Source organism: Arachis hypogaea, chromosome 19 (assembly GCF_003086295.3).
Source record: "Arachis hypogaea cultivar Tifrunner chromosome 19, arahy.Tifrunner.gnm2.J5K5, whole genome shotgun sequence".
Taxonomy (NCBI): domain Eukaryota; kingdom Viridiplantae; phylum Streptophyta; class Magnoliopsida; order Fabales; family Fabaceae; genus Arachis; species Arachis hypogaea.
In genome coordinates, this window is record NC_092054.1 from 157950154 (window position 1) to 157962906 (window position 12753).

The window sequence follows — 12753 nt, forward strand, 5'->3', positions numbered from 1 at the left end:
ATCGAGTAAATAGCTCTACGAACGAATGGATCGAATCGAATTGGAAAATGGAAAGATTTGTACAAGTTATACCCTTCGTCACCACTTTGCGGAAAATGGTTAGATATCAATATGTTAGATACCTGTGACTCGATTGGTGGAATAGTATCTCTCTCCAAGAAAGCATGTTTTTTTTACCGCCGCACAAAGAAAATATTTTGTTCCGAATGAACAAGATTTTGAGGAATTGTCCATACGTAAAATAATAATTATTGATACAGGCCCTTTCCACAAAAAAAGAGAATCTTTTGTTACAATAGAAACAGAAGTGATATTGATTATTCAAGAATCGAAGTCGATTTGCTTTAAAAAAAGAGGATATCAATGAACTTCTATGAAATGGTTTCACGGGATTCAGCCAATTGTCTTGATCGTGGGATATCATTGAAACGGTATGCGAACATTTAAATTTATGAGGATTTGAAAATACATGTAAGTTTTTTACTTCTTCAAAATTTGGACACATTAATTCTTAGGTCTAATTTGTCTCATTTTAAAAACTCTCCCATATAGGCATTTGTATCGGGTCTTAGGTTTGACAAACTCAAGTGAACAGTAGAAATCAATGTGTTCAAGTTTTGAGAAGATTAGATACTTAAATGTATTTTCAATTCTCGAAACCCAAATGTCCATAGACCAAAAATAAGGAGATTGAACCACAACCTTATAGATAAGTATAGAGAGTTAAAGACTTATTTATTATTTTCTCAAAAACAAAAAAACAAAAAAAGTAAAAAGTTTTAAAATACTATAATTTCACAGATAAATTTGTCATTTTAAGGCTTTACCTAATCTATGTTTGTGGCTTTACCTAATCTTTGTAAGGAATGATCTAAAATATTTTTAATGAATTAGAAATTTTAATTCCTTTTTTTAAGAAAAATTCCCAATAAATTATTAAGGACGCTATTTTAGAACTCTTATTTTAATGAATAAATTATTTAATGCATAATTAATTGATAGGATACTGTAATGATGACAAGTGGAAAACTGGAAATCCTCTTGCAAACAGAGGAACCGGTGAATAAATATTGAAAAATGAAAAATCACGATTTGAAAATTGCGATTTTCTCCGTCCTCTGAAATCTGAATGGAGCTGTCTGCACCTCCATGTCTTCCAAAATGCCCATCATCCCTGCTTCTCAAATCTAGGGTTAGGTTTTTTCAGAGGACGCTGAATCCAACACCCCTACATTCCAAAGCTTCAATCTTTTCAGTGAATCACCGCAGTCTCACCCGAATGGACCCTCTCATAAACGTCTCTTGTGCTGCTTTGGTGAGAGACAACAACTCTCCAGCTACATCAGCTTTGCCAGTTGACTCAGGTCAACGCAAAACCTCAAGCTTTCTTCCTTTTACCTTTTTCTCTCCTCAAATGGTGGCTTTCCAATGAGTTTGAATGTCTTAATTCATCATTTTCAGGTGCTAGAACAGGTGAGGTGAAAAGGGTCACTAAGGAGACTAATGTCTCAGTCAAAATAAACCTGGATGGTTGTGGAGTTGCTGATAGTAGTACTGGAATTCCCTTCCTTGATCATATGCTAGATGTCAGTAATTTCAATTTATGTTTGCTTCTTTGGTAGAATGTTATTTGAAGTTTCAGTTACTGCTCAAGCACACTTCCTGTTAGCCCACAGCTTCAGAACTGTTGATAAAGATTTGTTCTAAATTTCATAATTGATTTTGTCCATAAAAAGTTTGCTTCCTTCTAACTTGGAAATAAAAATCATGGCTGCTAAAAATGAGTCACATGAACTAAACATGGTTATGACTTGTGCTTTTTCAGCAACTTGCTTCACATGGGTTGTTCGACGTTCATGTCAAGGCTACAGGTGACACACATATTGATGATCATCACACAAATGAAGATGTTGCTCTTGCTATTGGAACGGTACTGCAAACACCAGCTATATGAACTGTGTTTTCATTTTTTTTGGTCTGTTCCTAGAAACTGTAACATGCTTCATTATATGATATTTGGCAACAGTATATATGTTAGTTCTCAGTTTCTTACCTTATAATAGTTAGATTTATAATTATGCACTTTTTTAAAAAAAAAATGATATTTGCATTTAACTATTATGTTTAATCTAAGTGTTGTCTATTACTCCATCTTCAGGCTTTGCTACAGGCTCTTGGCGATAGAAAGGGTATTAATCGGTTTGGTGACTTCTCTGCTCCACTTGATGAAGCATTAATACACGTTTCACTGGTAATTCGCACACCAATTGCAGAAATGATCATTAGGCATTAGTCAAAGTTTAAATTTAAACGGTGTGAATAGGATTTCATTATAGAACACATTGATGTTAATCCATGTATCAATCCCATATAGTGGAACAATGCTTAGTTGTTTCTTATTATTAGGGGAGAAGGTGTGATGTTTTCCTTGCTTAGGCATATGATAATTGGAGTAGGTTTGGTATTACATTTGCAAATTCAACAATCCGATATTATCATGCTGATTAATGTACATAAAAATAATTTGGGACTATTGAAGTGTGTGAATTATGTTCCCATTTGTTGTAAGCTTATTTTTCTCAAATAAATTTTGCTTGTTCTTAATACTTACATCCTTCTTCCTAACCTTGTCCAGGATTTATCTGGCCGGCCACATTTAAGTTATAATTTGGATATCCCTACCCAGAGGGTTGGGACATATGATGCTCAGGTAGTGCACTTTCATTTGATTATTTCATCATTGAGCTTAGAATTTTATTGAATAAGCTTTAGACTGTTGAGCCCCTAATTTTTCCAGCATAGATTTATTTTAATGTGACACTCTATTGTATTTTCTGTTGGCTATACTTTTCCCTTTATTTCTATTCTTCATTGATGAGTACTCTTGGTATCCTGTATGTAGTTGGTGGAGCATTTCTTCCAGTCCCTGGTGAATACTTCTGGCATGACACTCCACATTCGGCAGGTATTGAGACATCGGCTCTTGGTCGTTTTAATCAGCTATAGAAATTGCATTTGGAAGTATAGTTCTGCATATCGTCACAGAAGTATAATTATTATAGATGTTGTACTAGGTGGCTAGGCCTCTCAATTAGTCCTTAGCTACATGGGTTAGAAAATATAGGTTCTTTTTGCCTCATGGCTCTTTCTATGGTCTTCATTTGTTGAGTACATTTTCAAACTTCAAATTTCTCTGGTTTTATTCTTTTTCTAGTCGGTGTTCTTTTATTACAAATCTAACAACCTGTTAACAGAATACATATGTATTCCTCTGTGAACAGCTTGCCGGAAAAAACTCCCATCATATTATTGAGGCAACCTTCAAAGCTTTTGCTAGGGCTCTTCGACAAGCAACAGAGTACGATCCACGTCGCCGTGGAACAATACCAAGGTCTGATATCTTTGGACCTGATTTTATTCTACTATGAATATCTTATTTATCCACTATATAACTCTGCTGGAATTTAGAAATCGTTCACATTTTTTTGCCTCGTCCTTTCATAAAACAATCATACTCCTCTAAAGCGAGAAAGTTGGTAAAGTAGTAAGGGTCTAATTAAAAATATGTTCTCAGTTCTCCGATCAATCGTACAGTTTATGTTTTATATCTGAATGAGATTATATCAAATTTACTTGTTAAATATGTTCATTATGCCTCCTCTTTATATATGCAGTTCAAAAGGAGTTTTGTCAAGAAGTTAATTGGATTGAGCTCCTACTATCTATATAAGCGGACTTCCATAGTTCTTCACACACTTTCATCCAAAATGAAGGTGCTTAGAATAGATGTCAAAGATGATAAGCGCCAGTGCTGTGTGCCTGTATTTGTCATAAAAGTTACTGGCCTCTGTAAAACCATATTGTAGCATCCATTTACTCTTGGAGATAGAAATAAAAATCTTCTTGTATTGCTTTTCTTAACTAGTGCGTGCAGCATACTCCTTTGTCTGTCATTTTGTATCCATTTAAAAACCTTTTGATTTGAATCTAAGAAATCAAGCATGTCGTGCCAAAGACAAGGTCTAGGCATAAGGGAAAAAAAAAGGGACATGAAATTGATTCTATTTTTTCCCCCGAGATATCTAAACAACACCTCTCATAAAGGTATAAAATTAAATTGACAATTTACATGCAGATTGTAATTATCTTTATGTAAAATTGATAGTTAAGAATGTTAGATGATTTTTTTATGTTTGGCTATATTATCATCTAACGATTCTCAAAGTAAATACTATATATCATAAGATGTTGTGGCTTGAAACGGTGTGATTTGTCTACAAAAATTCCTCAGCAATATTTAGGTAGTCCAATATCTCAGACTTAACCTCCTTCGGCAATGGTGCAGATGGCCCTGCCTTTGAGTAAAAATTCGCCAAAGATCTAATTGCCTTCTCCAGCATAACGTATGATTCCTGCAAGCAATAAACCCAAAACATGATGATATATTTGATAACAAGCAGTAATAGAATAACATGTAATTTGGGATGCATGATCTTATTAACGAAGGATCTACTTTTATACAAGACATGTAATAAAATGTACTTAGAGTTGAAAGAAAGTATATACTTCTTGAACAACAGTCTGCTTCCCCCTCCAACTCCCCAAATACTCTCTAATTGACTCTTTTGCTGAGTCTGCAGTTCTTCTAAATTTGGCAATGTCATCAGGTGGTTCATTCAAAGATTCACGCAGTGTTTTCACAACCTCTCTTGCTGACTTTAAGTAAGCCTTTGGCAACACCTTCCCTTTCTTTGTTTTCTCATTAGGATCAAACAATGATGTGATGTCCCCAACAATCCCTTTGTTATCATCATCCTCTTTGTCAGATGATTTCTCTTCTGCCCACCCCATTGATGGAGATAAACCATAACAACACGCCGTGGTAACCAATGAAGCGCCAGCACCGACTATAAGCTGCCTGCGACTCGACAAAGGTTCCGAAGGAGGCAGTGCAATATTAGACCTGGATTGCACTTTATCTGTTATATTGTAGAAGCTGTCAATAAATGAATGACCTATTGCTAAGGCCTAAGTGCAATTATGTTGTTGAGTTTTTAGCACACACATACCCTCAAAATCAAATGTTTTGATCGCTTGAGCTGGTTTGAAACTTGTAATGGAACACATGGTTGCTGCAAGGATAATTGCCATCCTTCTTTGTAAATAAATCTCAGAAATGTTAAGCTACATCCACCGAATACACAAGGCTGCAATGGTATCTTACAATCTTGCTAGCGAAGCATAGCATTTCACCTTGGTTGAGTCATGACAATGAAATTCATAAGTTTCATCCACTTTGTACTACACTAAATGATTGATAATCATGTATTTTAAGACATTAAGTAGAACTTATAATGCTGAAAAAATGAAAACATTAGAGAGGAACTGAAAACAGAAGCCCATCTGAATTGACAGCAAAAAATTGAAAGGGAGAATGAAGCCTACAACTTTGGATTTGGAAGAAACGAGAATGTCTTACCCAAAATCTCTCTGCCTCAACTTCATTGGTTTGCACTAACCATAACAGATGGCTTATCCAAAGCGACAAGGTCAAAATGGTCATTACATCATATGTTTCCAATTTTACAAAATGTACCCAAACCTTTTCTTAATAACAAATTTTACCTTTTTACTTTTCGGTTTTCACCACTCACCATTGTTTCCTTCTTCCTTTAAATACAGAGACTCAGAAAAGTTGATGCAAAAATCCTAACTTCAACGGCAAAAACTTGGCTTGCAGCTGCTATTGGCAACAAAGACTAGTGTCGATAGCGACAGCCGGATAGGGATGGCCGGCGGTAACCACCCCAAGCCTCCGCCCTCCTCCTCCTCCCACCGCAAATCCCGTTGGGAATCCAACGCCAACAATCTTAAATCTCCGGCGGATCCCCAACCAAATAACGATCCCAAGAATACCAAACCCTCCCCTAAAACCAAACCAAGCAACCCTAACCCTAACCATAATCATAATCCTAGCCCTAACAAACGCCCTTCCTCTGATCACCCACTCCTAATCTCTTTCCCGGAGCCTCCCGCCCTCCCTCCGCCCCCTCCCCGGCCTACGGATTCCACATGCTGGAGCGCCGTACCATCGTCCTTGCCGACGGCAGCGTCCGATCCTACTTCGCCCTCCCACCCGATTACCACCACCTCCCTCCAGCTCGGCCCCCCATTGACCTCCCTTCCGCCGGCGGAGCTCCATTTGATAACCGGTTCCCTAGCCCGTCCTCTCGATTCGACCGCCCTAGGCACCCTGATTACCGGAACCTGCCCCCGGAAGCTTCCGGGAAGAGGAAGTTTGGTGACGAGGATGGTGGCGGCGGACGGGACGAGCTCGCCAAGCAAAGGGAGCAGCTCTTGCGGAACGCGAATCTCAATAATGGGTTTTCTGCTGCTGGTCCCAGTGAATTGAGGCCTAATAAGCAGATAAGGGTTGATGGGGTTGTTGCTGGTGGTGGTGGTTTGGGTGTGAAGCACCACCAGCAGGTTGGTCAGGAAAATTTGAAGAAGGCGTTTCTTCATTTCGTTAGGTTGATTAACGAGAACCCCAGCCAGAAGAAGTCTTACTTGGAAGATGGAAAGCAAGGGCGAATTCAGTGCATTGCTTGTGGCAGGTTTCGTAGAAAGGATTTAGCTGAGATTTTGCTTGTTACTTTTATACTTTTATGCTTGCAATTTGTTTATAGCATTAAAAGCAAATTAAGATAGCATCAAGGCCAAAGACTCTGATGCTAGGATGCAAAAAGTATGTTAAATGTCTTTTTCTTTTTCAATAATCTTTTTAGCATGCTTAGCAAGTTAGAAAATTGATCAGCATATGGGTTGTTTTGGTAGATTATATTACCAAGGCTCCAATGGTATGCCTTGCCTGAAGTAGAAAGGCATGCCTTTAAGCTAGCAAGAGATTCTGACCCCTTCTGATGCCTCACCTCTATGTCTTAAGCCAACTTTGACTACCCTTTTAGCTTAGGCATAGGAGAAAACAAAGGAAGTATTGATTTTTTGGGATGTCATTAGTTCTAAGTTCTAACTTCTTAAGAAATGAATCACCTTTAGTTGTAGAAAAAGCAGCTTTGCTTGCTCTGTAACATTTTTCAGCTCAGTCCGCTTAGCTATGTAGTGGGATTTAATTGCCTTTCTTCAGGTTAACAGCATTTCAGTTTTGTTGTTTAATCTTTATAGGGAGTTATTTCCATAAGTAAGCAGTAGCATCCATGTTGAACTAGAGCTTATATTTTTCTGCTGTTGCTATAGCCTCTGCATTAAAAATATTGGGTTTTGTCAGGCAAGCAGTGTTTGCAAACCTTACTTAGTTCATATGTAGTTAGTTGATGATTCTGTAGGATTAATGGATCGAAGAACTCGATTCTTTCAAGAGATATACTATTAATGTTATGGTTGCTGTCTGTCTGTAGTTTATATGGCACACTGATGATTTTAATGTAATTTAATGCTTTTGGTGACTGGCTATCTTTTGCTAGAGTCGTCATTCATTGGAGCTCTTTTGTGTTCTGCCATGGCTAGAGTTTTCTAACCTGGCCTTGCAAAACTTTTTGAGGAGTTGTTTTGCATTGGATCTCTTATTCAATGCCTATTAGCCATGGTTGCAGCCCTTTATTGCTTCTAATATAACAATGCTGCTATGTTCACCTTTTCTTTTTTCTTCTAATGTTGTACTTTTTCCTTGATTTATAAATTTGCTGACCCTGCCATCAATTTCTAACCTATAGAAGTAGTGTAGCCTTCCTTGTTCAATGTAGTTGGTGTCATTATGTTACTTCTGCATTGGTTACTAGCTCTTGTGACTATCTCAGATGAGGGTTATGGAGCTGCTCACCTTTTATTTGTTTCAAAATCGATAATTGATCTGCATATTTGAAGTCCCTTTTAGACTCTGTTCCGTGCGAAGCTTACCTCCCTCCTGTTAATGGGCTTAAGCACATTACTTCTCTATTGTTGTGTTTTGTGAATACCTCTGAATTGTGGATAATTTGTTACAGATTAGAACCCTCATTCGGTATCCTTAAAGTGAGAGCTTCATTAGAGTATGAATGTCCGTATAATCATCTACAATAAAATACTTATTATTTTTGTATACATACTATGCCTTTGCAACTCATGATTTGGGAAGGACAATGGATGCCATAAAATGTTTTCAATTTTGTAATTATACAATTTTGAGGTCTTCTGTGTTTTGGGCTATATATCCTTGACAAACGAAATTTAGGTACCTATAATAGTTCATTACTTGACCATGTTATGATACCGAATTGCGGAGATTTCACCACAATTGTTTTGGTTGCATGATGCCCTAATGTAACTTAGGACGTAGATTCTCTGTTTGCTTAGCACAACTAGATCTTTGTTAGCTGTAAATTTTAGGTGTTCAATGGTTCTATATTAGTTTTCCTTTTGTAACTTACAGGTTATGGTATGAAACCTGAAATATATTCTTCAATGCCCTTGATATGACAACTTTCAGGTCAGCTAAAGATTTTCCAGATACTCATGCTCTCATTATGCACACTTACAACTCAGATACTGCTGATTTGCGTGTTGATCATTTGGGGTTACACAAAGCTCTGTGTGTCTTAATGGGTTGGAACTACTCAAAGCCTCCTGATAACTCAAAAGCATATCAGTTTCTTTCTGCTGATGAAGCAGCAGCAAATCAGGATGATCTGATCATGTGGCCGCCACTGGTGATTATTCATAACACAAATACTGGAAAAAATAAAGAAGGACGTATGGAGGGTTTGGGAAACAAAACAATGGACAATATAATTAGAGGTAGATTGTTCCCCTCCATTCTTTTTTTATCTTCTCTTATAATTTCTCTCTTAAAAAGCCTGAGTAGTTCAGATAAATCTGCCTTGCATGCATGCATGCTCACTTATAGCAGTTTCTGCCAGAAATCCTCCGTGATCTTCCCCAATATGACTTGGTTAGCCAGATCTTTATTAAAAGACTCTTATGGCATTATCTCATTATAGACTAACGAGATAAGAGATCAGTTTGATTTGGTAGTTGCTTTAAGTTGAAATTAGGCCAACTTTGAGAAAGTTGAAGTTATGAACCACTTAAACCATCTTTGACACAAAAGAGAGTAGAGTTACATCTAGCTTTTGAAATGGTTGCCAATCAGCGTCTTCAGAGGGCTAAGATTTACTTTTTGTTTATCTATGCCCCCTTGTTGCTTGGACTATATTCTTAAACTGTCTTATTTGCTTGTTTGTTGCATTATGTAGCTGGTAAGCCAATATTGGCTTTGTATATCTGTCCATTTCAATATTTGATAGGAAGTCCGGTGTAGCTGGAATTCTGTGCACATAACCACCTTTCCCATCTAGTGGTATAAAGCCTGGTGGTGATTGTTATGACTCTGGTGTAATTACTTGTTATGGTTGCTTTATCACTTGACTAGTATAGTTGTTTTAATATTTTCTGCTTTTCACTTTATATTTTTTTGTTTTAGTCATGCATGCAGCTTCCAGATTATGAGGAATTGCGAGTCCAAAATAGTTTCTGTTCTTTTAAGAGTTCTTGGAGTTATTTCTCCAAGCTTATTTCTTTCATTTTATTACTATTTGTTCACTTTGGATGGAGTTGACCTGTATTATACGTTTTGCGTTCTTGCTCTGGTTTTGTTGTTGAGGTAACCAATTTGTTCTTATGCAAGGATGGATCATTTTGTTTGAGCTTTCATTAATACTCTTTTATGTCCGATTTATTCTTATGAAAGGCTGGTTCATTTTGTTTGACCTTTCATCAATTCTCTTTCATTGTGCTACTCATCTGCATTCACGGTTACAAGTCAAGGGACTGATTTAGGTTTAGAATACAATAATGTAAATCAGCTTTTTTGAAGCTGTTTATATTCTCCGATTTTCGTTTATTACTTCTTTGAACTACTCTGTAGGAGTTGATCTTGGTTTTGCAAGTTTCAATGTCTTCTTGACATGCTTCATCCTTTAATTATATGCTCTTACAGTCTCAATGACTGAAGCATAATTTACACAAACACTAACTTGTGACCTCTAGCAGTATTTGTGTACTGGCTTTTATAATTTTGAAGTTTCATTCTACTTTACCCCTTATTTACTTTGATAAGAATTTGGAAAATTTGACATATATGATGATTTGTTCATACATTTCACTTTTAGTAGAGTAGATGGATTGTAGTCGATAGAATCATTTTCGTACATTAGGTAATAGCCCAATTTCTCTGTAATTAATCAAAATACTAACTTTATGGGGGTTGTAGTCAGAAATGTTGATTTTGCACTGATAGGATGAATGCATCTCAATAGAATGATAGTCCTTTTATTGGGCACTTTGACAGTAGTCCTTGCTCTGTTAGAAATTTAGGATTAAGCTCCTCGATAAGATCAATCTTGAAATGAGAGATGTAGAAGCAATACGACTATGCCAGTCCTCCAGACTGGATTTGATTTGTTCATTTGATGATGAAGAATGGTACAATTGTGTAAGCCTTTTTGTGAAATGTTCACATAGATTTCCAGAATAGCAGTGTCCACTTGTGTCATCTGCAATTTGCTGCCATTGAATTTTAAGCAGATGACTTCTGGCATCAGTGGCATGTGGCCAAATCTGATGTAAACTTTGTAGAAAGTGTGGCTTTTACAATAGATATGGATGATGGAAAAAAAAATGGAGTGATATATAATAATTGAAGGAACTACCTGATCCCTTATTTGGATTATAGATGATCGTCAATAAATTAAAAGTGGACAGACATTTTGATGACGTTGATATTACATCCAACTAAGTTGGTGAACACTGACGATAATGTGGTAGTATTTAATACATTATTCTTGTTGATTCATAGCATTGAGGCTATATATTTTGTGAATTTTATATCTATTCAATATTATACTCTTGCGTTGATTTTAATTAATGGCAAGAAGGAAGTGATCTGAATTATAGGCTTTCTGACCTGTTTTTTTTTTTTTTTAATTGTTGTGATTGTCGTGAATCCTAATAATGCAAGTAGAGCAGGTATTGTTTTGCTCATTCTTGGATTCAGCCTGACCTGACTGTATTAAATTAATTTTCTCCTCTTTGATGAGTGAAATGGGAATTTTGTCTTTTGCATATTTGTTTTCTCCCTCTTGGGGGATTGTTGATTTCTTATTTAGTTATTCCCTTTATTAAATCCCCTTATCACGGGATCTGGGATCTGTTAAACCCTTTACATACCAGTAGGCAGTAGCTTTTGAGTTCAGCTGATTTTAGTGACTGACACTAATTTTATCGTAGTGCTTACCTGGTATTATTTAGTTGTTTTGAGTAGCATGCGAGTTAATTCGTTTATACCTGTTTACAGTCCTATGTTTTAGTCATACTATATATCTTGATATTTGTCCTAATGGGGACACTGGTGGATGGAAATTTGTTGAAGGTAGAAAAAAATCTGCATTTTCCTTGTAAGTTGTAGTACATTCTCTTTATCATCTAGTCATAGCATGATTTAGTATCTCCCACAGTTTTCCTCCTTTACTCCTTTTGCTTCCCTCGTTTATTCCTTCCATCAGTGTCTCTCCGATAGTTTTCCTAACAGACCATTATGCTGGGCTAAAGTCTACTCAATGATGCAAGTTGCTTGGAATAGCAACATTTTTTGGCCATTGCTGTTGTCATTCTTTCAACTTTCGGTTTGATATAACCGCCAATAACTTATTCTTAGGAAAAGCTAGCTGAATCATTGGGTTGTGGGAATCATCCAGTCAAATATTTGATAGTGAACTTTTGACAATATATATCTTCCATCTGATATTCATGCATAATTTTCCAGAGCTTGGATGTGTGAGTGGCAAATCAAAGTCATTATACGGAAGAGATGGTCATTTGGGCATAACACTGGTTAAATTTACTGGGGATCAATCAGGCCTTAAGGGGGCCACGCAGCTTGCAGAACACTTTGAGAAGGAAAAGCATGGGCGCAAAGATTGGGCCCGTGTACAGCCTGTCATAACATTTGGGAAGGAGGATGAGAACAATCCAAACCTTGTAAAGGTGGATGAGAAAAAAGGAGATAAAAGGAGGGTGTTGTATGGCTATCTAGGAACTGCTTTTGATCTTGACAAAGTTGATTTTGACACAAGGAAGAAGGCAGTCATAGAGAGCAGGAGAGAATACAAACAATCCGTGTAGTTTCTATGAATTATACATGGAATAGCAGTGCACTTGAATGAAAGAATTGTGGCTTCTTCTGGAAAAAAGTCTTTCCAGTTGAATGATAATTAGTCCTGATTCTTGAAGATGATAAATGCTGAATGTTATGTTATGTTGTATTGATCGTTTTCCAAGGCTGCAATAGGATGCCAAGTTGCCATCATTTTTTATTTAGTTCCCGGTGGTATATTCTTAATACTATTGAAGCATTAGGAAGATGTGTTTGCCTTTTCACCATTTGACACCGTGGAATGCACTCAATTTTAAGTCAAATGTTCGGAATTTTTAGACTTAGTATTGTCCTATCTTTTCCCCATGTTGGACGGGAACTGTTTGCTTTCGTTTTTGTTACCCATTTTGGTCATAATGTCATGGAAATTATTAGCTATGATTTCCCAGCCAATTTCTAGTTGATTTGCTTGCATGAATCCCTCTAATCACCTTAACCCTAGTTGATTTATAATTTAATTTTAATTTTTCCTTTTACTTCAAATTCTTGGAGGTGGCATTGGGAGTATACACTGGTGATGATGAATTGATGATGATGATGAATGATCC

The 12753-nt window shown here is 36.7% G+C and overlaps 3 protein-coding genes across 6 annotated transcripts; 2 read left to right on the plus strand and 1 right to left on the minus strand.

The window, feature by feature from the left end:
* The first annotated feature begins 961 nt into the window (after positions 1 to 961).
* LOC112777224 (imidazoleglycerol-phosphate dehydratase, chloroplastic) lies at positions 962 to 3921 on the plus strand. 2 transcript variants are annotated; one of them, XM_025821558.3, is made up of 8 exons: positions 962 to 1364; positions 1462 to 1586; positions 1826 to 1930; positions 2159 to 2251; positions 2636 to 2710; positions 2903 to 2965; positions 3282 to 3391; positions 3675 to 3921. In XM_025821558.3, exons 1-8 carry the CDS (start codon positions 1130 to 1132, stop codon positions 3700 to 3702), a joined length of 834 nt encoding a protein of 277 aa, XP_025677343.1. In that variant the 5' UTR covers positions 962 to 1129; the 3' UTR covers positions 3703 to 3921. The 2 variants fall into 2 exon arrangements, with proteins under 2 accessions (XP_025677343.1, XP_025677342.1); XM_025821557.3 differs by having other exon boundaries at positions 984 to 1364; positions 3255 to 3391.
* Positions 3922 to 4046: 125 nt separating this feature from the next.
* Positions 4047 to 5601, minus strand: LOC112777225 (photosystem II D1 precursor processing protein PSB27-H2, chloroplastic). 3 transcript variants are annotated; one of them, XM_025821559.3, is made up of 4 exons: positions 5480 to 5601; positions 5070 to 5253; positions 4567 to 4979; positions 4047 to 4412 (listed from the first exon to the last, which is right to left on the minus strand). In XM_025821559.3, exons 2-4 carry the CDS (start codon positions 5149 to 5151, stop codon positions 4275 to 4277), a joined length of 633 nt encoding a protein of 210 aa, XP_025677344.1. In that variant the 5' UTR covers positions 5152 to 5253; positions 5480 to 5601; the 3' UTR covers positions 4047 to 4274. The 3 variants fall into 3 exon arrangements, with proteins under 3 accessions (XP_025677344.1, XP_025677346.1, XP_025677345.1); XM_025821561.3 differs by having other exon boundaries at positions 4567 to 4963; positions 5480 to 5538; XM_025821560.2 differs by lacking the exon at positions 5480 to 5601 and having other exon boundaries at positions 5070 to 5472.
* On the plus strand, positions 5595 to 12583 carry LOC112777223 (uncharacterized). The gene is made up of 3 exons (XM_025821556.3): positions 5595 to 6614; positions 8483 to 8790; positions 11816 to 12583. The coding sequence occupies exons 1-3, from the start codon at positions 6073 to 6075 to the stop codon at positions 12172 to 12174; spliced, it is 1209 nt and encodes a 402-aa protein (XP_025677341.1). The 5' UTR covers positions 5595 to 6072; the 3' UTR covers positions 12175 to 12583.
* The last annotated feature ends 170 nt before the right edge of the window (positions 12584 to 12753 follow it).